Here is a 23,682-nt window from a genome sequence, read left to right as displayed (position 1 = left end):
AAACTATCAAAATTAGACTCCCTAAAAGTAGAAATAGGCTCCTCTCCTAAGCATAACCTATAAGTAAAACCTAAGAATGTAATAACACTATGACTAAGACAATGAAAAGAATGATTTTTAAACACTACAATATCTTGCCTAAAATACCCTAAATGGTAGCCTAGGCTTTTCCTAAAATATAAAGAAAAGAATACTAGAAAACGTCCTAAACAATTTTGAATCATATTGTTTGGTAGATAAAATGTCTTGGAAAATCTTGAAAACTCATATAAACTATTTTTGTCTTGTAGGGAAGGGTGCAAATTAAGTTCAAATAAGGATGAACTTCCCATAAGATCAAAAATAGAATATGAAATATGACAAGATGTATCTTTCAAACAATAGATTCCAAAATTTGGGTGCTTTATTAGAACAACTATGGTAGAAGGATTCCTAAAGAGAGGAAGGCTATCTTCCTTGGGCACCTCCAAGGAAGTAGCACAAGAAGTGGAACTAAATGTAGTCCACTCCTTCTTCACTACATCTTGAAGTTGAGATTCATTTTTCTTTAGAATGATTTGTTCTTGAATCTCTACTTCATGACTAGTGGTAAGATTAGGGTAAGAGTTAAGGTCTTTATTTATGAAGAGAGTATTTTGTAAATGATTTTTAGTGGTAGAACAACTCTCTTCACTCACAAGTCCTTTAGAGGAATTATTTTCCTCCTTACTCTTCCCTAAGAGCAATGCCTTTTTTCTTTCTTTTTCTCTTGTTTTTCTCAATTTTTCTTTTGCTAAAAGTTTTTCTCTCTTTTGTTTAATAATGTGAATTTCTTCCTCTAAAATTGCAATTTGTGCTTTTTTTTCAAGTTTTTCTTTTTCTTTTTTTAAAGCTTCTTGCTTTGTCCAAGGTGTTAGTGATTTAAGCCTTTGAGTAGAATGTGAAAAACCTTTTGGAGAGCTTAATTCACTACCACTTGAGAAATATTTTCTCATGATTAAACAAAAGAATTTTTTTGTATATGCTATGCAAAAAGTTATAAAATGTTTTTGGTATTTTCTAGGAATGAAAATAACACTTGGAAGTCTAAGTGTACAAGTTGCACTATCAAGGGAGGTGAGCTACAAAGAGCCACTTAATAACCAAGCCTTTTCAAGTGGAAATCACTAAACTCCTTTGTGGTATCTCCAATTCCCCAAAACTTTTCACAAAAATTTTGAATGCTTTTTCACAATTTGTTTGTTTTTTGAGACTAAACTAAACGTGAGCAAGTAAATCTACACAAGTCTAAACGAATTTAAGCAACTAAGTAAACACAATTAAAGTTCAAACACTTGAAGGAAGCAAGGATAAATCAACTAGTCGGTTTGCCCTAGGTGGAAGCTTGAAACATATGAAATTTTCAAGCCACTTCCACTAGTACTACACGTGAGAATGCTAACAAGGAGTTAGATATACCTGACCAGCTTCTTAATACTCCCTCCAAGCTTTACAAATTGATTTTAAAATACAAGTGAGATTGCAAAATTTAAACTAGCCTAGAAAGCAATAAATGGCGGTTTTGGTGACCAATTAGTGACGGTTTTTGTGTTCAACTTTTCTAACACTTGTTTAAGTGTCTTAATCCGCCACTAATCCTTCAAATTTGATGCTCCTGGACCTGCAAAGAATCACAACAAAAGAGTTTAATGGTGGCTGCCTCACAAGGTGAAAGGAATGGTCACTCAAGTGAAGGAAGTTTAGGAGAAGTTTTGGTCACTAATTTAGGTCAAATTTTTAGGTCTTAGTGTCCAAACTTTTCCTACTCTTTGTTGAGCAATGCTTGATCCTTGAGCAAGGATTTGAGGCCACTTCCAGCACAGGGAAATTATTGAAAGAAAACTAGACAAGCAATAGAAGCACAATTTGAAAAGCTTATACCAAAAGTTAAGAGTAATATGTATATATGACAAGACTCAAAGAGGTTCAACAAGTAAAACTGGAAAATAAGACTCCAAATAAAGCTAGCACTCAGTTAGGAATGTTCCTAGATAGGTACTAGAGTAGATGAACAAAACAAAAAAAATTTGAAAGCAATTGGATAAGTATAACACAAGTAGTAGTCAAAACAATAACAAGGAATCAAGTGATTTTTCACCAATGTACACCTCTCGGCTTTTTCACTTTAAAATGCTTTCTCTAATTTTTTTTTAATTCTTTCTTTTTCTATATTCAAGTTAAGAGTCCAGAGAGTATATTTGCCTTTTGTTTCAAATTTTTCTAAGATTCCAAGCTATAGAAACCGTGACTACAAGTTAGACAAAAAATCAAATGAAAACAAGGAAACTAGTGCACTAGTTTTTAGGTTTTGTCTTGGATTCTTTTGTACACTTTTCTTCTTTGAATCTTTGTACTTTTCTTTTGATTTAGGCTCTGTTTTTGTCTCTGTTTTCAGCCTATTTACTTTTTAAAATTTGAATCCAAAAGATAGTGCACTAGAAGCAAGATTAAGCACTTGAAATTTTGAGTCACAAAAATTTTTATAAGATTTTTCAATGGAAATGTGATTTGAAAACTTAAGACACAATGGAAACCTAACTCTAAAGAAACTTACTAGAACTAATAGCAAGTTATGAACACAATAAGGTAAAAGAAAAAGCACATATAGGAGGCAAGAACAATAAGCAAACCGAGAGCAACAAATTGATGAACAAGACACAAAGAAATTTAGGTCAACATGCTATTCAAGGAATTTTAAGACATATAAAGACTACACAAACATACTAAGACGAAACATGGATTAAAAACCAAAATCTAAATGCAATGTATGCAGTCCAATCACGGACACATATTAGGAATGGAGAGACTCAAAATTAAAATAAAAAACAAGCACAAGCTAATAGGTCCTAAACAAGTTGATTGAGGAAGAAATTCAAGAACAATCAACCAATGGATCTATGGAACAAAATATGATAAAAAGCATGTAGATCCGAAAAGAAACTCAAACAAGACACTTAGAACACAAAGAACACAAAAACAATCGGACCAAAACAAGATGAAGAACTTATCTCCTTGAAGACCTTGCTCTTGATACCAAAAATGATGGAAATACTAGGAGAAGTGAAGGATGTTCTTCTCCTTGGATTTGCCTAGGCTTGGATCTCTTCAAAGGAGACTTGAATCTGCAGCTAAGAACACTTGAAGAAGGATGATTCTCGGTTGGAATAAGGCTTAAGCCTTGGATGGAAGCATCCAAGCTTAAGGTGCAAGGGAAAGCTCACTTCAAAGAGGAGGAAATCCTAGAAGGGTTCCTAAGGTGAAGCTTTCTCTCATGGTGACTCTTGAACGAAATTTGGCTGAATAAGCTCTCAAATTTCATTATTCTCAAAAGTGAATACAAAAATGTGAAGGGAGGACTTAAGTATGCACGGAAATGAAGCACATAGGCACCTAAACCAAAGCTACACAAATTGGCGCCTAAAGTTTGAATTCAAATTTGAAATTTGAATTCAAACTTTGGTGCACATGTGTAAGTCCGAAAATTTAGGTACCAAGGTGCATTTAGGTCTGATTTGAGAGTCATTTAGGGTTAATTTGAGTGTCACATGTTCAGCCACCAATGGTGCAAAACATGTGACTCAAATGTAACTTAAATGGCTTCCAAATTAAACCTAGTTTAACCTAATTAGCATACTTTAGTATTCCTTGTATTTTCCTATTCTAATGACCTAATTACATTGGTCAAACAATTACAATGGAAAGGAAAAATTACAAGAATGAAAATGAGCCCAATATTGGGTACCAAAAGCCCAAAAGCCCATGAAGCCCAAAACTAGGCCCAACAAGCCTAAAACCTAAAATGCTACTCTATGTGGTCCAAAATACAAGACCAAAATATATGATACCTATACTAACATGATGTATACAAAACATATGAAAATAGCTATAACAAAATATGGCCCATGAAAAGTTCAACTTGGGCCTTCCCAGGCCCATCAGGCCCATTGGGCCCTGACTGGCCCAAACCTTCATGTCTAGCCAACTCCTCTTGGCTCCTTCAATATGTCACCTCTTGCCTTCCTAGGCATGATTCCATCACCTCCTATTGTATTTCTTGAGATTTGTGAGACATACTGTAGTGTGAAAGGTCGCCACAAAACACCTTTTCCATATTTGAAGATTTAATAAAGCTTGTTCAAGAGGTATTTCAGCTAATCTTCTTCTCTTCCTTTTATTTCTTATCTTTATCTCTTTTTTTGTTATAATAAACGTCATAATGTAGATATTTTAGGGTTAATCGCTTAATTTATATTTTAAGCATGATTTATATTTTAAGCATGTAAATAAATATTAATAAAGGGGATTCAATATTTAATTTATTAATTCTTATAATGTTAACTTCATCATAGGGTACCAATTAAGGGCGCTGTAGGGGTGCTTAATACCTTCCCTACACGTAACCGACCCCCGAACCCAATTCTGGTTATCAAGGCCATAGTTGGATCCTTAAAAAACCTTTTCTTTTTCCAATGTTTTGAGTAAAATATTGGTGGCGACTCCATGAACCTATTTTCAAAAACCATTAATTAAGGATTAGTCTGGTGTCCGGGCATTCCTTAATTAATGAGACTTTTAAAAGGATGTCTAAACCATACGTCGCAAGATTGAAAATTTTCAGGTTGCGACAGATGGCGACTCCACTAGGGAAGTTTAAAGAGGGTCAGGCCCATTTAATTGATGAAGTTAATAAAATAAAAATAATAATTTAAATATTTTTCCCCTTTACTTTATTTGTTTTATTTGTTTGGCCTTAATATCTGTTTGTTTGCTTATTTAAATTGCACACTTGTTTGAAATAAAATTGTACACAAACCTTTGCACACAACAGTTCCCCATAGACCCGGGGGCATGAGGATATTAAACATAGGGAGTGGTTGACGTACGACCGGCCCAAGTTTGGCCTTGGAGCCTGCGAGCCTTGTCGGAAATCACACTCAAGGTGATAACCGGTTACTCTAGCCCAAAATACTGTGACAAACCTTAGAGTTTGTCAGGTGACAGCGACAGAGATACTGAGTCCCTATAATGGGGGCACCTTGGGAGACTTAAAGACTAGTGAGATTAGAACCGTCCAATACAACACACTTTTCTTGACAGGGATCACAGACCAAGGATTTGATCATGATCGTTCGTGGGTGTACGTTGATTGAGCATATGTGTGTGCATTTGTTTGTATTATTTTATTCTAATAAGATGGATTGAAATTTTATAATAAGCAAACAATAAAGATGATAAAAATAAAAAAATAATAATAAAATTTTATACCCCTTTGTACATTCTTAGGTCAGCATTCCATTAACATCATATAGGTAGTTTCCTTTTTGTAAAAAAAGCAATAAAAATCAATATAGGTAGTATCATCTTTACCATGCATCATTCTCTTTTAGATAATAGAAACATGATAAAGATTAGGCGAAAAAAAATTGACATGCATTCTAGATTAGCTCATTAATTTCATCCATTTTATTTTATTAGCTAAGGAGGATTAGGTTGTCGTATGTATAGAAAGTTAAGGAAAGTGAATGCTCTAATATACGATAGTATCTGCGCCATAAAGAAAAGTCCAAAGCAATTTAAAAAAAAAAAAATACTTTGGTTGGGCCCTTGCTTTGATATGTTTGTTGAAATAAGTCTTTTTAGAATCTAATATAGATTCTCGCTTAATACTGTCGAAATCTATTTGAGTACTCACAAATAAACAAATCAATGAGACTGACATTTATTATTCTTAACTTTCTCTACATTCTGCATTGCATTCATTTAGAACATATTCCTCCTTGTAAAAGAATAAATAAGAATAAAAAGGAAAATTGACCTATGTGCGTTAATCGGAAGTAATGGAAGCAAGCCATGCATAAAGAGTTGAGGGTAAAGAACTCCACAATCTTTAAGACGTCAATTCTTGCCCTAAGAGCATAAAGTCATGTCGTGCAACCGTGAAATCCAAGTGGAATGGAAAAGTGACTAGGAATGGATGGATCCACACTCCTAACGAGTTGCAAGTTAATAAAGAGAACCCGAGGAGAGCGAATCCCTCAAACACCAAGCAAAGTGAATAGAGCTTTCTTGAAAGATGATTTCAATAAGAGAGAAGCATTGCTTATTAAGAAGCTGCTAGAATGAAAACCCGCAAAGGGAATTCTAGTAAAAAAAAGAAAAAAGAAAAAAAAAAGAGTAATGTTTGTTCAAGCTGAAAATCGAGAGACAGCTTGGATGTTCCTCTTGAAAGGCAAGACTCCATAGAAAGCTCTATCATCGCTTCTACATATTCCTACTTCTTAGGAAAGGCTCAGGATATGGGTTGACAACACTTTCATGAGAGAAGAAGCCAAAGAGCCATGAGAACTTCTCAATTGCCACATCCAAGTAAGTGTCGGACTAGCCTTACAGTCAGATAACCTACGCCTCTCTAAGGGGCAACCTCCCTCTACTTCTTTGTGTATGAATCACGAACTCGGGGCATGCCCGGTGATGAGTCAATATTTTCCCCTATTTTCTTAACTTTCTGTACTTATTTTAATCTCTGATTTGCGCTTAATTGTTGATTATATGCACTGTTTTCCATTTGGGCTTTAATTGGACCGGTAATTCACATTTTAACTAATTTGAATTTTCTGGATCTAATTATTCCATATTTTTATTTTCAGGGCAGTTTAATAATTAATTGAGCCTGGAATTAATTTTTGGACTTCAAGAGGAGCTGCCTTGTCATCTTCCACGCCATCTGCCATGTCATGCTGCACCATTTTCCACCTCAACATTCATTTTTAGTTTTTAGGCTATTTTATTGTTATTGGGTCAGACATGTAATTGTTTTGGGGCCCAATCTCATTTTAAGTCATTTTAGGTTTAGGCTAGGACTGACTTGGCAGCCACTAGAGGAGGGGTCTGATGTGACCACGTGAACAGTGCCTCCTTCATATTTTTTTGGGCAGACGTTTTGCTTTCTTGTAGCCTAGCTTCACGTTTTGTTCTCCTGGAGCTGCCATTTTCGTTTTACTCTCTTCTTCTCCTCTTATATGCATTTTGTATCTGAATTGAACCTTTACATTTGAAATACAGATTGTCATTTTCGTTTCCTTCTCTGCCTTGCATTTTCGTTTTCTATTTTCATTTTAATATGGAAGGCTAAAAAAACCCTGGGTTGGGTTCTTGTTGTGGATTGTAATCTCTCTTTGAGGTTGGGTATGTTTGTATGTCTCTGTTCTGCTTGTTCTTCTCCATTTAACCTCTCTGTCCATGCTTAATGGGCTGTGCTCCAAGCCACAGTTGCTTAATCTGTGAAGAGGTTGATGTTGTATACGTTTGCTTAATTCGTGTAGGGAAATCTTGAGTTAATCTTCGCTTAGTTGGTTAACTCGGATGGAACAAGGATTAAATGGTTAATAGAGTAATGTTTGAGAACCAGGGATAAAAGAGTTACAATCCGAACAAGGAGCCAATCCATTTTTACTTGCTGTTTTATTTCGTTTTATTGTGTTACGAACTGAAAACCTGAAAGCAAACCCCCCTACTGTGTGTTTAAGCCTTTAACAGTAAACGACGATCCTTGGGAGACGACCTAGGAGTCACTTCCTAGTACTACATTTAATTGTATTTATTTGACCGGATACGGCTCCGATCAAATTTGGCGCCGTTGTCGGGGATCTTCGGTTGCTGTTATAGGCTGTGTGTTTGTGTGTTATTTGTTCTGTTGTGTGTTTTGTGTTTTAGAGCTCTGATATGTTATGTGTGTAGTGTATTAGTGTATCAGTGTATCAGTGTTAGTGTATCAGTTTCTGTTTCAATTTTGTATGAACTTTGTGTATCAGTTGGTGCTTGCGTTTGTGTGTCATTGCATGTTATTTGTGAGCCAGCTGAAGAATTCAATTCATGTTGTTAAGTTTGATGAACAGTAACCAATGGAACAGTAACTCGAATTTGGTTTTGGTGTATTTGCTGTGATGTGTTTGGCATAGTTGATCTTTATTGCATTTGATAGCCCATTGTTAACCAATTATATTGATTCCATTTGGTGTGCTGAATCATTGTTGTGTGTGTTGAGTTTCAATTTTGGTGCATTTCGTGGTGCATGTGGCTCAAAATCTGGTGCATTTTGGCTCAAAATCTGGTGCATGTTGGCTAAAAATCTGGTGCATTTTCCCCTGTTTTTTGGTGCGTTTTCTGGTCAGTTTTGGTGCGTGTTCTGTTTCGGCTGGGCATGCTCTGTTTTGGCTGCCTACTACTCCTCTGTTCGGTGTGGGAAAATGGTGTGCAAGTGTGCAAAATCTGGTCCAATTTGGTGCACATGAATAGTGCTGAATAGTGCCAAATTTTCCAATTAATTGTGATTTTTGTTTTTGATAGCTAGACTTGTTATTTTTGTCTGATTTTTTTTGTGGGAACTTCTTTCAACCTATATTTTGTGTAAAAAATAGCTAGGGCACATAGTTTGGTCAAAATTTGGAGATACAATTTTTTAAAAAAACTTTTTCAGCAAAACTTCAAAGGGCCATAACTTTTGCTCTGGTTATCGGAATTAGGCAAACTTTTTTTTTTCATTTTGTGTAGAAAAAAAAGATCTATCCAACCCACACAGCTAAGCTGGGTGGCCCCAACCAGATCTTCAAAAAAACGTCATTTACTATTTCTTTTTTATTTTTGAAGTTTTATTTCACTATTTGTCCAAACTTTTATAATTTTAAAAAAATAGTTAGGTTTTGAATTTTGTTCTCAACTTTTTTGTGGTGGTGTCTTATGATTTTAGGTTGATGTTGGTGCATTAGTTTTTATATTTTCTGAGTTTTCATGGAAATTCCCTTTTTACCCCTACTGCTCACGTGTCCTGATGCATGTGTTGCATGTAGTGCATGACTAGGAGCAACCCTGGTTATTTGCATCCATTTGATCCTGAAATTGATAGAACATTCCATAGATTAGTTAGAGCGCATATAGTTCCATCTTTAGATAGTGATAGTGATAGTCATAGTGATAGTGATAGTCATAGTGTTAGTGATAGTGTAAGTGTTGTAACTGAACTTCATTCAAGTCAACCTGAAAACATGGGTGAACATAATGGACCTCAAGAGAGAACACTTAGGGAGATGGCTGCACCTGATTTCACATATGAGAGTCTGTGCATTCAATATCCTGAGGAAGATGTTCCTTTTGTGCTTAAAACTGGACTGATCCATTTGTTGCCTAAGTTTCATGGTCGTGCAGGTGAGGATCCACACAAGCATCTCAAGGAGTTCCACATAGTTTGTTCCACCATGAGGCCACCTGATGTCCCTGAAGATCACATCTACCTGAAGGCATTCCCTTTTTCATTGGAGGATCTTGCTAAGGACTGGTTGTATTATCTGGCTCCTGGTTCAATAACAGGTTGGAATGATTTGAAGAGAGTGTTTGATGTGCTTCCACTTGGATGCACATGGATTCTTCACTCCTTCTCGGATTCCTTAGATGATTCTTCAAGGATTTGAGACGCCTCAAAGGAGCAAGGTTACCTAGGCTTGCATTCAAGCTAAGTCCTAAGAAGATAAGGTGTCTTAGCTCTACAAGGAGAAGCTCTCAAGGAGGGTAGAGACTAGAAGCTTAGGTGACTTCGGAGAAGAGATTTCTTTGAGAGAAATGCTCATTCAATAATATCCAAAGTAGCTACATAACTCGGTCATAAGGAACTTATAGGCTAAATTAGGTTAAGGGTTTAAGTTGGGTTTACCTAGAGTTAAGTAAAACCATGGTATGGTTATCTTAACTCTAGGCGCCAAAATTTGAATTCTAAAATTCACATTTTGGTGCCAACCGGTCACCCCCCCATGTGCACACATTTGGCATGTAATTAGGAAGCCATTTGAGTTGCATTTCGGATCACACCATGTGCATGTGTTGCACATGGCCGAAATGCACACCAAATGTCTTTCTAATTAAATGCTAATGTAATTTCACATGTAACTCTAATTAACCTAAATTCAAATGACCTTCAAATGAAACTCCTATACTACTAGGCCGAAAATACAAGGCCCAAAAGAAATACATGGCACTAAGGCCCACTCCTATACTAACCCTAATCTAATGGGCTTGATACAAAGCCCAACAAAATAAAGTGGTGGGCTTTCCTTGGGCTTGGGCCCACTCTTCATGCATCCTTCTTGCCATTGCTCTAGTAGTTGGGCCCTTAGCCCATGGGCCTCCTCCATCATCCCCTCCCTCTTGAAGAGGATTTGACCTCAAATCCAGAGCATCCTCCTCTAGGGTAGCTAGTCCTGTAAACAAAGAGAGATCAGAAACATTGAAACTAGAACTAACACCATACTCAAAAGGGAGATCTAGGACATAGGCATTATTATTGATTTTCCTAAGGATTTGGAAGGGTCCATCTCCTCTAGGACTTAGCTTGGACTTTCTTTTGGAAGGAAATCTATCCTTCCTAAGGTGTAGCCAAACCCAGTCACCTTCCTTGAAGATAACTTCCTTCCTACCCTTATTATTATATTTTTGGTATTTTTCAGTTTGGGATTGAATATGATCTCTAACCCTCTCATGTAATTTCTTAACAAATTCAGCCCGAGATGTACCTTCTTTATGGATAAAAGAAGCCACATCAGGGAGAGGTAATAAATCCAAAGGAGTAAGAGGATTAAAGCCATAGACAATCTCAAAAGGAGACATGTTGGTGGTCTTATGAACCACTCTATTATAGGCAAACTCCACATGAGGGAGGTAGTCATCCCATGACTTTTTGTTGCCCTTGAGGATTGCCCTCAACATAGTCCCTAGAGACCTATTGACTACCTCAGTCTGTCCATCAGTTTGAGGATGACATGTGGTAGAAAATAGAAGTTTAGTTCCAAGCCTTGCCCAAAGAGTTTTCCAAAAATGGCTTAAGAACTTAACATCTCTATCAGAGACTATAGTTTTGGGTAACCCATGTAGTCTCACAATCTCTTGAAAGAATAACTTAGCAATGTTACTTGCATCATCCACTTTGTGGCATGGAATAAAGTGTGCCATTTTGCTAAAACGGTCCACAACCACAAATATGGAATCCTTTCCTCTTTGGGTTCGAGGCAAACCAAGGATAAAATCCATGGAAATGTCGACCCAAGGAGAAGAGGATATAGGCAAGGGTGTGTATAGCCCATGAGGTTTAGTGGTAGACTTTGCTTGTAAACAAGCAATGCAACTACTACAAAACCGTTGGACATCTCTCTTCATATGAGGCCAAAAGAATTTCTCTCTCAAAAGTGAAAGAGTTTTGTCAATTCCAAAATGCCCCATGAGCCCACCTTCATGGCTCTCCCTAACCAAAAGTTTTCTAATAGATCCTTGGGGAATACAAAGTTTATTTTCTTTAAAAAGAAACCCCTCAGAAATATAGTAACCTTGGTAAGGTTTTTGAATACATAAAGAATAAAAGTTAGCAAAATCAAGGTCTTTCTCATACAACTCCTTGATGTCATCAAACCCTAGTATTTGAGAACCTAAGGTGTTCAATAAAACATGTCTTCTGGACAAAGCATCAGCTACTACATTAGTAGAGCCCTTTTTGTATTTGATGACATAAGGGAACTGTTCTAAATACTCAACCCATTTTGCATGCCTTTTATTTAATTTATGTTGTCCCTTCAAATATTTAAGTGATTCATGATCACTTAAAGCATATAACTCCTTGTCATAGGTAGGGTAGTTCAAGGTAGCCCCATGAAGTTTTTCACTGAAATAAGCTATTGGGTGGCCACCTTGTAACAACACAGCTCCTATGCCAAGTCCTGAAGCATCACATTCTAGCTCAAAAGTTTTAGAAAAATCAGGCAGAGCTAGAACAGGTGCTTGAGTGAGCTTATGCTTTAGATCTTGGAAAGCTAAATTATGTTTTTCCGTCCATTCAAAGACCACATCCTTCTTCACCAACTCATTGAGAGGTGAAGCTAATGTAGAGAAGTTAGGAACAAATCTCCTATAAAAGCTTGCCAATCCATGGAAGCTCCTAACTTCACTTACATTAGTAGGAATAGGCCATTCTTGGATGGCTTTGATTTTCTCGGGGTCCACATGAACCCCCTTTTTACTCACCACAAAACCTAAAAAGATAACATTATCTACACAAAAAGTGCACTTGTCTACATTGGCAAACAATTAATTGTCTCTAAGAACAAGAAAAACTTGTCTTAGGTGATCCACATGATCACTTAGACTTTGGCTATAGATTAAAATATCATCAAAATAAACAACTACAAACTTACCAATGCAATCCCTAAGGGCATGATTCATCAACCTCATGAATGTGCTAGGTGCATTAGTAAGCCCAAAAGGCATTACTAACCATTCATATAATCCAAACTTAGTCTTAAAAGCGGTTTTCCACTCATCACCTTCTTTGATTCTAATTTGGTGATATCCACTCTTAAGATCTACCTTGGAAAATATGGATGACCCATGCAATTCGTCAAGCATGTCATCAAGCCTAGGAATTGGGTGCCTATATTTTATGGTGATGTTGTTGATGGCTCGACAGTCACAACACATCCTCCATTTTCCATCTTTTTTTGGCACCAAAATGACAGGTACAGCACAAGGACTTAGACTCTTTTGAATCCAGCCCTTCTCCAACAACTCTTGTACTTGCTTCTCTATCTCTTTGGTTTCTTGTGGATTAGTCCTATAAGCTGGTCTATTTGGAAGACTAGCCCCAAGCACAAGATCTATTTGATGCTCTATTCCCCTAAAAGGTGGAAGTCCAACTGGACCTTCTTTGGGAAATATATCATCAAATTCATCTAAAAGATTTTTCACCTCAAGAGGTAGAGTAGTTTCCAAAGAAGATGTGGCAGTGCAAGTTAATGTTCCTCTACACATGAGGATATGAGATGATGATTCAAGAAAGAGAGAAGTTTTGTGTAAAGGTTTTGATTGAAAACTCTCTTCTTGAACTATCTCTAGAGAGGGAACATTAATCTCTCTAGAATCCTCTTTTTCATCAATTTTTAGAAGTTTTTTTTTTTCAACTTTTTTTTGTTTTCCTTTTTCTTGCTCACGTTTGGCCTTCATTTGTACTTGATCTTCTATCACTTGGGAAGGTGATAAAGGATGAAGCACAAACTTTTTACCCTTATGTGTGAAAGTTATTTTATTAGTTAGGCCATCATGATGAGTTTGTTTATCAAATTGCCATGGCCTACCTAATAAAATATGACAAGCCTCCATAGGAACTACATCACATTTAACTTTATCTTGATAGTTCCCTATAGAAAACTCTACTTCCACTTGTTGGTTGACCACCATATCCCCATCATCATTAAGCCAATGAAGTTGATAAGGTTTTGGGTGGGGTGTGGTAGTCAAACCCAACTTTTCAACCATCCTAGTGCTACAACAATTGCACCAAGACCCACTATCCACTATGAGAGAACAAGCCTTGTTTGAAATGTTACATCTTGTATGAAAGATGTTCTCTCTTTGGGATTGTGTATCACTAGGTTGGTTATTGAGGACCCTTCTCATCATAAGAAGTTCCCCATTATAAGGATAAGTGACCTCACATGTTTCTCCTTCACTTGCTTCTTCTTCATCCTCACTTGAAGATGAAGAAGTAGTAGCTTCATCTTGGCTACTATAAATGTCTTGGCCCCTTAAAATCATAACCTTCTTAGTAGGGCATTGAGAAGCAATATGGCCTCTCCCAAGACACTTAAAGCATTTTATGTCACTAGTCTTAGTGCTAGTGTGTGAAGTGTTTGTGTTTTTCTCTTTTGCCTTTTCTTTGCCCTTGTCTAGGTTTTTGGAGGGAAAAGTGTTTTTCTTTTCAAAATCATTTTTCTTGTCTTCCCTCTTGTAGTCAACCTTAGAATAAGATGATGAGTATGAGCTTTTAAATCCTTTTCTCAAATTTTGCTGTTCAACCTTGATGCAAAGTTGAACCAAATCATTTAAATCCCTATAAGGGAGAAGCTCCACTTTATCTCTTATTTCAAAAGTTAATCCACTTAAAAACCGAGCAATGGTAATGTTTTCCTCTTCCCTAATGCCAGCCCTCATTAAGTATAACTCCATCGTTTGTCTATACTCTTCCACAGTCATATTTTTTTGATGGAGTCTTTGGAGCTTATTGATAAGATCCCTAGTATAGTAAGAGGGAATATGTCTCCTCCTCAAGGCACTCCTTAATTCATTCCAATATTGAATTGGAGGGTCATTATGGAGACGCCTATCTCTCACTAAAGAAGTCCACCAATACATGGCGTGACCTTGAAAACTTAGGGTGGCTAAGGAGACTTTTCTTTCTTCATTCACTTGATGACAAGTGAAAATTTGTTCCACCTTCATTTCCCAATCTAGGTACCCCTCAACATCATCTTTTCCATGAAAATAAGGGAGATCTGCCCTAGATTCCCTTAGCTTGGGGGTCCTATGCACTCTTCTAGGAGGTGGTTGATAATGATCTCCTAAAGCAAGGCTATCATCATTCATTGACTCTCCTAGAGTAGAACTATGGTGGAAGCTATGTCTACTTCGGTGCTTGTGGTGTAATTTTTCTTCTTTCTCCTTTAATAATCGAATCTCTTCCTCTAAAGTAGCAAGTTGAGCCTCTCTTTCAAGTTTTTCTTTAAGTTTTTGCTTGGCTTCTTGCTTCTTCCAAAGCTTAAGTGATCTTAATTCATGTGTTACTTTTGACAAGTCATTGTATTCACTTGAATTACTATCACTTTGAGGAGTAGAAAACTCTTCCATTATAGGAGAAAGTGGCTTTTTGAGAAATGATTTTTTAAAATCAATTGTTTTTATGCAAGGTTAAGACTAAGTACTTAGAGGATTATGTATACAAATTGAACTTTGGAGGGAGGTGAGCTACTAGGAGCCACTTAAAAACCAAGCCTCTTCAAGTAAAAATTACTAATCCCCTTTGTAGTTAATCTCTACCAAATTCTTTCAATGAAAATGATTTTTGATGTTTTTGTGAACTATGATAAGCTAGACGTATAAAAGCAAGTAAAACAAGGATTAAGCAACAAAAATTAAACTACCTAAACGTGTCCTAAGGTGAGAGCTTGAGAGATACCAAAGATCAATCAAGGACCACTCCCACCAAGTACTAACGAAAATTGTAAACTTAAGGAGAGATGGTTGTGTACCAAAGACACTCCCAAGACACTCCTTGTAAAGGCCAAATACAAAGTATAAACAACAAAGAACAAGTGGCTGAAATGAAGTATTAAAAACAGCCACAAAGAATTAGTGATGGATTAGTGACCAAATTTTACAACAAAATTCAAATTAGTAAGGTAAAATCGGTCACTAAAATCGGTCACTAATGCTTATACATTTTTTTTTTAAATTCAAATACAAATGAAATTAAACTCCAAGATGCTTCACGGTTTTCCAGTCCAGCCTCCACCAAATTTCTAGCCAAAAGGTGTTTATGGTTTGTGTTTAAGAAGTCAAAATCCGCAAGCCACTTCTATCTTCCTTCCTCCTCCGTTCCTTAGGCTTCTTTTGATGACCCTTGTAGAACTAGCTTCTAAGAAGATAGGCTAGGTCAAGCTTAGGTCACTCTTTGATTAGCACAAGATAAGAACAGCAAAAGAAAATATGGAAGAAAAAGAAGACAAGAGTAGATTACGTAATGACAAGCTTATATGACACAAATGAAGTAGTTGACTAGAACTAGAAGGAATTGACCTAGGAATAGTTCTAGAGTAGATGCACAAAACCAAACACTCAAAATAGATGAGTTGAAAATTTCTTTTTATGAATCAAATTCAACTAGCAACCGAGAAGAAACAAATTGAGAAACTAACTCCTTAAATGGCTTTTTCCTTTTCAAATTAGGTTTAGCATTTTTTTTTTAATGTTGTTTTGAATTTCTTTTGATCTTTCTTCTAATTTTTTTTTTATCAAATAGGAGTTGCCTTTTGCTGCTCACAAAATTTTGTCACAAATGATTCTCGGTCACACTTAATAGTAGCACTAAAAACGGTTTAGAATAGTTGCCAAATACAAGTGAAATTAAGTGCAAATTCAAGTGACATGTGACATGCTTTTCATGCTTGTAGTTTAGAATAGCACATGCACGGTTTTTAGGCTCCAACTCAAATTCAAATTTGAATTTCCAAACACAAATTTCAGCACACTCCAACTTATACAAAATCAAACCTCACGGATTCAAGAAATTTTCAAGACATTATAAAATTTTTGGAAACCTACAAATTTCTAAGAAAACTACTAATGATCTAGTAGTAGTTTATGAACTCAAACAAAAACCAAAATGATAAGCTTTTACCAAAAATAATAGATCTCGGCCAAATCCATAAAATGAATCCAAATTTACTCAAACAAAAATTCAAACGGACTACTCAAGCAAAGCTAGGAATGATGAACATCAAAGAACTACACAATCCTACTAGACATGGATTTCAAAATAAAAGACTCAACATACAATTGACCGAATAAAATTTCAATTATGACTCAACAAAAGCAAAAACGAACATAGGCAGAATTTTCCTATTAAGAACAAGAAGAAATTGGCATGATTCATGAAAGCATATAACATAGGCGCATATGAATCATTCAAGCAATACAAACTAGATCCATCAAATTTTGAAACAAAAAACTAGATCTAGGAAGGAATCAACTCAATAGTGACATGAACTCAAAAATTGAACAAGATGAACTCAAGATGAACACAAGAACAAGTTGGAACCACGGATCAAAATTCAAGAAGATGAACTTATCTCTTGAAGACCGAAGCTCTGATACCACTTGATGTGCTTCCACTTGGATGCACATGGATTCTTCACTCCTTCTCGGATTCCTTAGATGATTCTTCAAGGATTTGAGACGCCTCAAAGGAGCAAGGTGACCTAGGCTTGCATTCAAGCTAAGTCCTAAGAAGATAAGGTGTCCTAGCTCTACAAGGAGAAGCTCTCAAGGAGGGTAGAGACTAGAAGCTTAGGTGACTTCGGAGAAGAGATTTCTTTGAGAGAAATGCTCATTCAATAATATCCAAAGTAGCTACATAACTCGGTCATAAGGAACTTATAGGCTAAATTAGGTTAAGGGTTTAAGTTGAGTTTACCTAGAGTTAAGTAAAACCATGGTATGGTTATCTTAACTCTAGGCGCCAAAATTTGAATTCTAAAATTCAAATTTTGGTGCCAACCGGTCACCCCCCCATGTGCACACATTTGGCATGTAATTAGGAAGCCATTTGAGTTGCATTTCGGATCACACCATGTGCATGTGTTGCACATGGCCGAAATGCACACCAAATGTGCTTCTAATTAAATGCTAATGTAATTTCACATGTAACTCTAATTAACCTAAATTCAAATGACCTTCAAATGAAACTCCTATACTACTAGGCCGAAAATACAAGGCCCAAAAGAAATACATGGCACTAAGGCCCACTCCTATACTAACCCTAATCTAATGGGCTTGATACAAAGCCCAACAAAATAAAGTGGTGGGCTTTCCTTGGGCTTGGGCCCACTCTTCATGCATCCTTCTTGCCATTGCTCTAGTAGTTGGGCCCTTAGCCCATGGGCCTCCTCCATCAGTGTTCCTGGAAAAATTCTTCCCTGCATCCAGGACCACTGCAATCCGGAAAGACATATCTGGAATTAGGCAACTCATGGGGGAGAGCTTATACGAGTACTGGGAAAGATTCAAGAGGCTGTGTGCTAGCTGCCCTCACCATCAAATTTCTTAGCAGTTATTATTGCAATATTTCTATGAGGGGTTGAACATGATGGATAGAAGCATGATTGATGCAGCTAGTGGAGGAGCCTTAGGAGATATGACACCTGCTTCTGCTAGAGGGCTGATTGAAAAAATGGCGTCCAACTCACAACAATTCAATATGAGGAGTGATGCCATAGTTGTGAGGGGTGTGCATGATGTGGTAGCCCCAGATTCCACTGAACACAAGAAGCTGGAGAGTAAGATTGATGCTCTCACCACCTTGGTTTCACAACTGGCTGCAAATCAAAAATCAGCTCCACCACCAGCAAGAGTATGTGGCATCTGCACTTCAATTGGTCATCCAACAGATGCTTGTCCCTCCTTGCAAGAATCTTCTGCTACAGGTCCTGATGCCCCACAAGCATATGCTGCCAACATTTACAACAACAGACCTCCACACCAGCAACAACATAATTATGATCTGTCTTCCAATAAATACAATCCTGGTTGGAGGAATCATCCTAACATGAGGTGGGGAAACCCTCAACAGCAGCAAAATCCACCACCTTTTCAGAATAATCCCTCAAGTTCTACATATCAGCCTCCTCAACAGAGACCTCCTCCTGCACCTGTAGCCCCACCAGCTCCTCAACCTTCTACTTCTGAACCTTCATTGGAGGAGTTAGTGAGGCAGATGACTCTTCAAAACATGCAGTTCCAACAAGAGACCAGGGCTTCCATACAGAGTTTGACAAATCAGATGGGTCAGATGGCAACTCAGCTCAATCAGGCACAGTCCCAAAATTCAGACAAGCTACCTTCACAGACTGTGCAGAATCCGAAAAATGTGAGTGCCATCACCTTGAGGTCTGGCAAACAAATTGACATACCAGCACCACCTACAGCTGTTGTACCCTCACCTGAGCCTACAGTTGAGAAAGAGGGCCATACAAGTAGTAGCAAAAATTTTCATGCAGGTGGACCTTCTTCCAGTGCACGCAGTGATGATCTACATCAGCCTCCTATCCCTCTTCCATTTCCACCAAAATCAATTCCAAGCAAAAAGATGGAAGAGGTTGATAAGAAGATCTTGGAGACTTTCAGGAAGGTGGAGGTGAACATACCTTTGCTGGATGCCATCAAGGAAATTCCCAGATATGCTAAGTTCCTGAAAGACTTATGCACCCACAAGAGGAAGCTAAAGGGCAATGAACGAATCAGCATGGGAAGAAACGTCTCAGCACTCATAGGTAAATCTGTTCCACATATTCCTGAGAAGTGTAAGGACCCAGGTACATTTTGTGTACCTTGCATTATTGGTAACAATAAATTCGAAAATGCCATGCTTGATTTAGGAGCTTCAATTAATGTCATGCCTCTGTCTATTTTTAATTCTTTGTCTCTTGGCACTTTGCAACCTACGGGTGTGGTCATTCAGTTGGCCAATAGGAGTGTTGCTCACCCCACAGGTTTTATAGAGGATGTCTTGGTTCGGGTTGGTGAACTAATTTTTCCCGCTGATTTCTATGTTCTTGATATGGAGGAGGGATTCTCCCATGGTTTTGCCCCAATCATTTTGGGTAGACCATTTTTGAAAACAGCCCGGGCCAAGATTGATGTTTATGCTGGCACCTTGTCTATGGAATTTGGTGATATTGTTGTTCATTTTAATATTTTGGATGCCATGGAATTTCCTTCTGAAGCTCATTCTGTTTTTCGTGCTGAATTGATTGATGATCTAGTTGATGAGCATATTCATGATTTTGATTCTTCTCATGCTAAGAAGCATTCATTTTCACTTGATTTGCATAGCTGTCTTCCATGCATTGAGTCTGAGTCTGAATCTGAATATCAATCTAAATGTGAAACTGATTATGAGGCATCTGAATTTTACACTTTGGGTGCTGTACCTCTTGCTCTTGATTTTATACAGTCAGAATGCACTAACCATGTTGCAGGAAGTACAAAAGAATCTGACTTGTAGGTTGAGGTACAGGCTGCGAAGCCACTTCTCCCTTCTTTGGTTCCTTCTGATGTTCAGCCAGCACCCACACCAGAGTTGAAGCCTCTTCCAGAGAACCTCAAGTATGCTTACTTGGAGGATCATGAGAAGCTGCTGTAGACCCCTAAAATTGTCCGGGTCGGAAATAAGACTCGAAGACTCTCAAAGATCAAAGGAAAGTCAGCCAGAAGGACTCCCAGAAGACCATAGGATGACTATCTGTAGGTTTAGAGGTCTTAGAGTAGCCAAAAATAAGAAAGTGGGAGGTTTGGAGCTCAATACGGCCTCCTTGGAGTTCAGTACGGCCGTATTGCACATTTTGTACTACAATACGGCCGTACTGAAACCAATACGGCCGTATTGAAGTTTCTGTATTTCAATACGGCCGTACTGAATTCAATACGACCGTATTGAAGTACAAAAACTCAATACGGGCCGTATTGATCCCAGGGGCCGTACTGCGCCTCATCCCTATATATAGGACGTCATTTGGACGTCATTTGACACTTTCACACACAGTTTTGACTCTCTCCTTGAGTATTCTGGGGTTTTTGAGCAGTGTTCTGCCCTAGAAATCGCTCTGAGAGTCAATCCGACGAAGTTCTTGAGTCACGAGCCATTTGCTTGAGTCTCGAACTTAGTCGAAGGGAAATCTTTTGGATTTCCATAGTAAAAATTATTTTTTAGGAAGGAGCGAGCGAGCTTGTAGAGGGAGGGAGCGCCAAAAAGCCTCCTAAACTTCATTGATATATAAAAAGCACGCTTCAAGAGGTTTCTTCTCTAAAAATCCCTTCTTTTACCGCTTTCTGATTGTTGCATATTTAAATTCGTCATCATGTAGATATTTAATATAATCGCTTATAATAAATAGGGGTAATTTAGTAATTTTACGCTATTATTTAATAAATAATCCGTCATAGGGAACCCTAATGGGGCGTTGTGGGGGTGCTAACACCTTCCCCGCACGTAACCGACTCCCTTACCCGACTCTGGTTGTAATGACCAAGGTTGATTTATGAAATCAATTGCCTTATCCCTTTTTCCAATGTTTTGAGTAAAACGTTGGTGGCGACTCCAAGAACCCTACCTTTTGCGAAAACTACTAATCCATGGAGGGTCCCGTTTGGGATTAACATGGATTGGTGAATCATTTTAATAAAATTGTTAGTTCGACAAGGTCTCAGTTTGAGAATAAGTCGTTCTAACAATCCACCACTTTTTCAAAACTAAAAAAAAAAGAGTCCGACCATCGTCGCGAATGCCAAGGTCCGTTTCGGCGGGTGGCGACAGATGGCGACTCCACTGGGGAATTTCGAGAGTCAGTCCCATTTAGTGATGGATTATTTTTAAAATAATAGTTTATAATTACTTCATTACCCTTTGCTTGTATGATAACATGCTTTATTTATTTGGCTTTAATAACTGTTGTATGTTTAAATTCTCGCAATTGTTTGAAATAAAAACTGCACACAAACCTTTGCACACAACAGTTCCCTCTATACCCGGGGGCATGAGTGGAAAGCCATAGGGAGTGGATGTTAGTACGGCCGGTTGTCGAATGGGTCTATAGGTGCCCGTAGACCGTTGTCGGAAAACATCACTCAAGGTGATAACCATGAACTCGAGTCCGACAGTGCGTTGGAACTTTCCATCGACTTACGACGAGAGGAATTGGGTCCCTATAATGGGGGCACCTTGGGGGCCTCAGACCGGTGAGAACAGTTAGAACCACCTTGAATATGCACTTTTCTGCAGGATACCCCTACCTCGTGATTCGCTCGTGACTGTTCGTGGATGAGTGAATTGTTTGTGTATAGGTTTATGTGATATTGTTTGTGCACTAAAAATAAACCTCGTGATAAGGTCTAAGAATAATCCTCATGCATGAAAATACCATGACATGAGAGGAAAGACCATGTGTGAAAATATAATAAAAGTAAGGAGCATGTGCATCATTACCAATAAGATATCATGCATCCTCATAAACCATGCATTCTAGGTTCACCAATACCTCTTGACATGAGTAAAAGAGACCCATAATTATCGAGATTCTCCGTTGGGGAGGGATCATAAGTCAAGGAGGGTGGTAACACTCCGTTTTAAAAAGGCAGCGCCTTAAAAATGGAGGGTTATCAAGCTCATGTCAAGAGCGTATTCATTCCATAAAATAAACTAATTAAGCATTCATTTTAGAAAGTGGCTGGTCATCTCTCTGTCCTCACACGCGCGCAGAAAATCAAGAAGATGGAAGCGCTGGAGGAGCAAAATAAGAAGCTTACAGCTGAGCTCTCACAGCTCAAGGAGCAAATGGCGCTGTCGCCACCGGCCCAAACGGGCCTCGGCGGTCGCGAAGACGGTCGAGCTCGCTTTTATTTTAGTTTTGAAAATGTATTGGATTATTAGAATGACTTGTTCTCAAACTGAGACCTTGTCGATCTTATCCAATTTATTTATTAAATGTCTCACCAATCCATGTTAATCCCAAGCGGGACCCTCCATGGATTAGTGGTTTTCGTAGTAAAAGGGTTCGTGGAGTCGCCACCAATGTTTTACTCAAAACATTGGAAAAAGGGATAAGGCAATTGATTTTATAAATCAACTTCGGCCATTACAACCAGAGTTGGGTAAGGGAGTCGGTTACGCGTGGGGAAGGTGTTAGCACCCCACAGCGCCCCTTTTGGGTTCCCTATGACAGATTATTTCTAAAATAACAGTGTAAAATTACTAAATTACCCCTATTTATTCTAAGCAATTATAAATTAACTATCTACATGATGACAGTTTAATATGCACACAGAAAGCAGTAAAAGGAAGGATTTAAGAAGAGAAACCTCTTGAAGCGTGCTTTTATATATTTCGCAAAACTGGGAAGCTTTTTGGCGTTCCCTCGCTCTACAAGCCCGCTCGCTCCCTCCTATAAAAATTTAACTATGGAAATCCGGAGGATTTCCCTTCGACTAGGTTCGATCCTCAAGCAAAATGGCTCGGGGCTCAAGAAATTCGTCGGATCAACTCTCCGAGTGATTTCTAGGGCAGAACACTGCTCAAAAACCCCAGAATACTCAAGGAGAGGGTTGAAACTATGTTCAAAAGTGTGAAATGACGTCCAATTGACGTCATATTTATAGGGAACAGGCCCAATACGGGCTACAGAACCAATACGGCCGTATTGAAATTTTTGAACTTCAATACGGTCGTATTGAAGTTCAATACGGCCGTATTGAAGCTCAAAAATTTCAATACGGCCGTATTGAGTTCACTGCGGCTGTATTGAAGCTTCAATACGGCCGTATTGATTTCAGTACGGCCGTATTGAAGTTCAGAAAATTCAATACGCCGTATTGAGTTCACTGCGGCCATATTGAAGCTTCAATACAGCCGTATTAAGTTTAGTACGGCCGTATTGGGCTTCATTCCCTCCACTTCCTTATTTTAAGCTATTCTAAGACCTCTAGACCTACAGAGAACCCTCCTAGGGCCTTCCAGGAGTCCTTCTGGCTGATCTTCCTTCAGTCTTCGAGAGTCTTCAAGCTTTATTTTCGACCCGGACAATTTTAGGGGTCTACAGCTGCCCCCCCTTTACTTAGTCAAACGGTTTTTTGGTGTACCGGCTGACAAGTAAAGGAGTTGACCCAATTGTCCGGGGAATAAGCCATCCTTCCGACTTGTAGTGTCTTCAGGTGGGAAAATTGTTGAGTAGCCTCTCCAGGTTGAGTATTAGTCGTCGCCTCTCCAGGCTCATGCATACCTCGGTGCTCTCGACAACTGGGTAGCTGAGTACTGCCTCTCCAGGCTTGTGCATACCTCGGTGCTCTCGACAACTGGGTAGCAGAGTATTGCCTCTCAGGCTTGTGCATACCTCGGTGCTCTCGACAACTGGGTAGCAGAGTATTGCCTCTCAGGCTTGTGTATACCTCGGTGCTCTCGACAACTGGGTATCTGAGTATTGCCTCTCAGGCTTGTGCATACCTCGGTGCTCTCGACAACTGGGTAGCTGAGTA

General features: G+C 38.3%; 1 protein-coding gene across 1 annotated transcript in view; it reads left to right on the top strand.

Moving 5' to 3' along the window:
- The first annotated feature begins 17,746 nt into the window (after positions 1–17,746).
- Positions 17,747–23,682, top strand: part of LOC109793790 (uncharacterized) — a 32,912-nt gene continuing 26,976 nt past the window's right edge. Inside the window, exons 1-4 of the mRNA XM_083071881.1 lie at positions 17,747–18,656; positions 18,753–18,971; positions 19,422–19,585; positions 19,664–19,797. Coding sequence (XP_082928007.1) covers positions 17,747–18,656; positions 18,753–18,971; positions 19,422–19,585; positions 19,664–19,797 — 1,427 coding nt within the window. The remainder of the gene's footprint in view (positions 18,657–18,752; positions 18,972–19,421; positions 19,586–19,663; positions 19,798–23,682) is intronic.

Source organism: Cajanus cajan, chromosome 3 (assembly GCF_000230855.2).
Source record: "Cajanus cajan strain Asha chromosome 3, NIPB_CcT2T_4, whole genome shotgun sequence".
Classification (NCBI taxonomy): domain Eukaryota; kingdom Viridiplantae; phylum Streptophyta; class Magnoliopsida; order Fabales; family Fabaceae; genus Cajanus; species Cajanus cajan.
The sequence above is the reverse complement of the archived record's forward strand: the minus strand, read 5'-3'. Positions and strand labels throughout refer to the sequence as shown.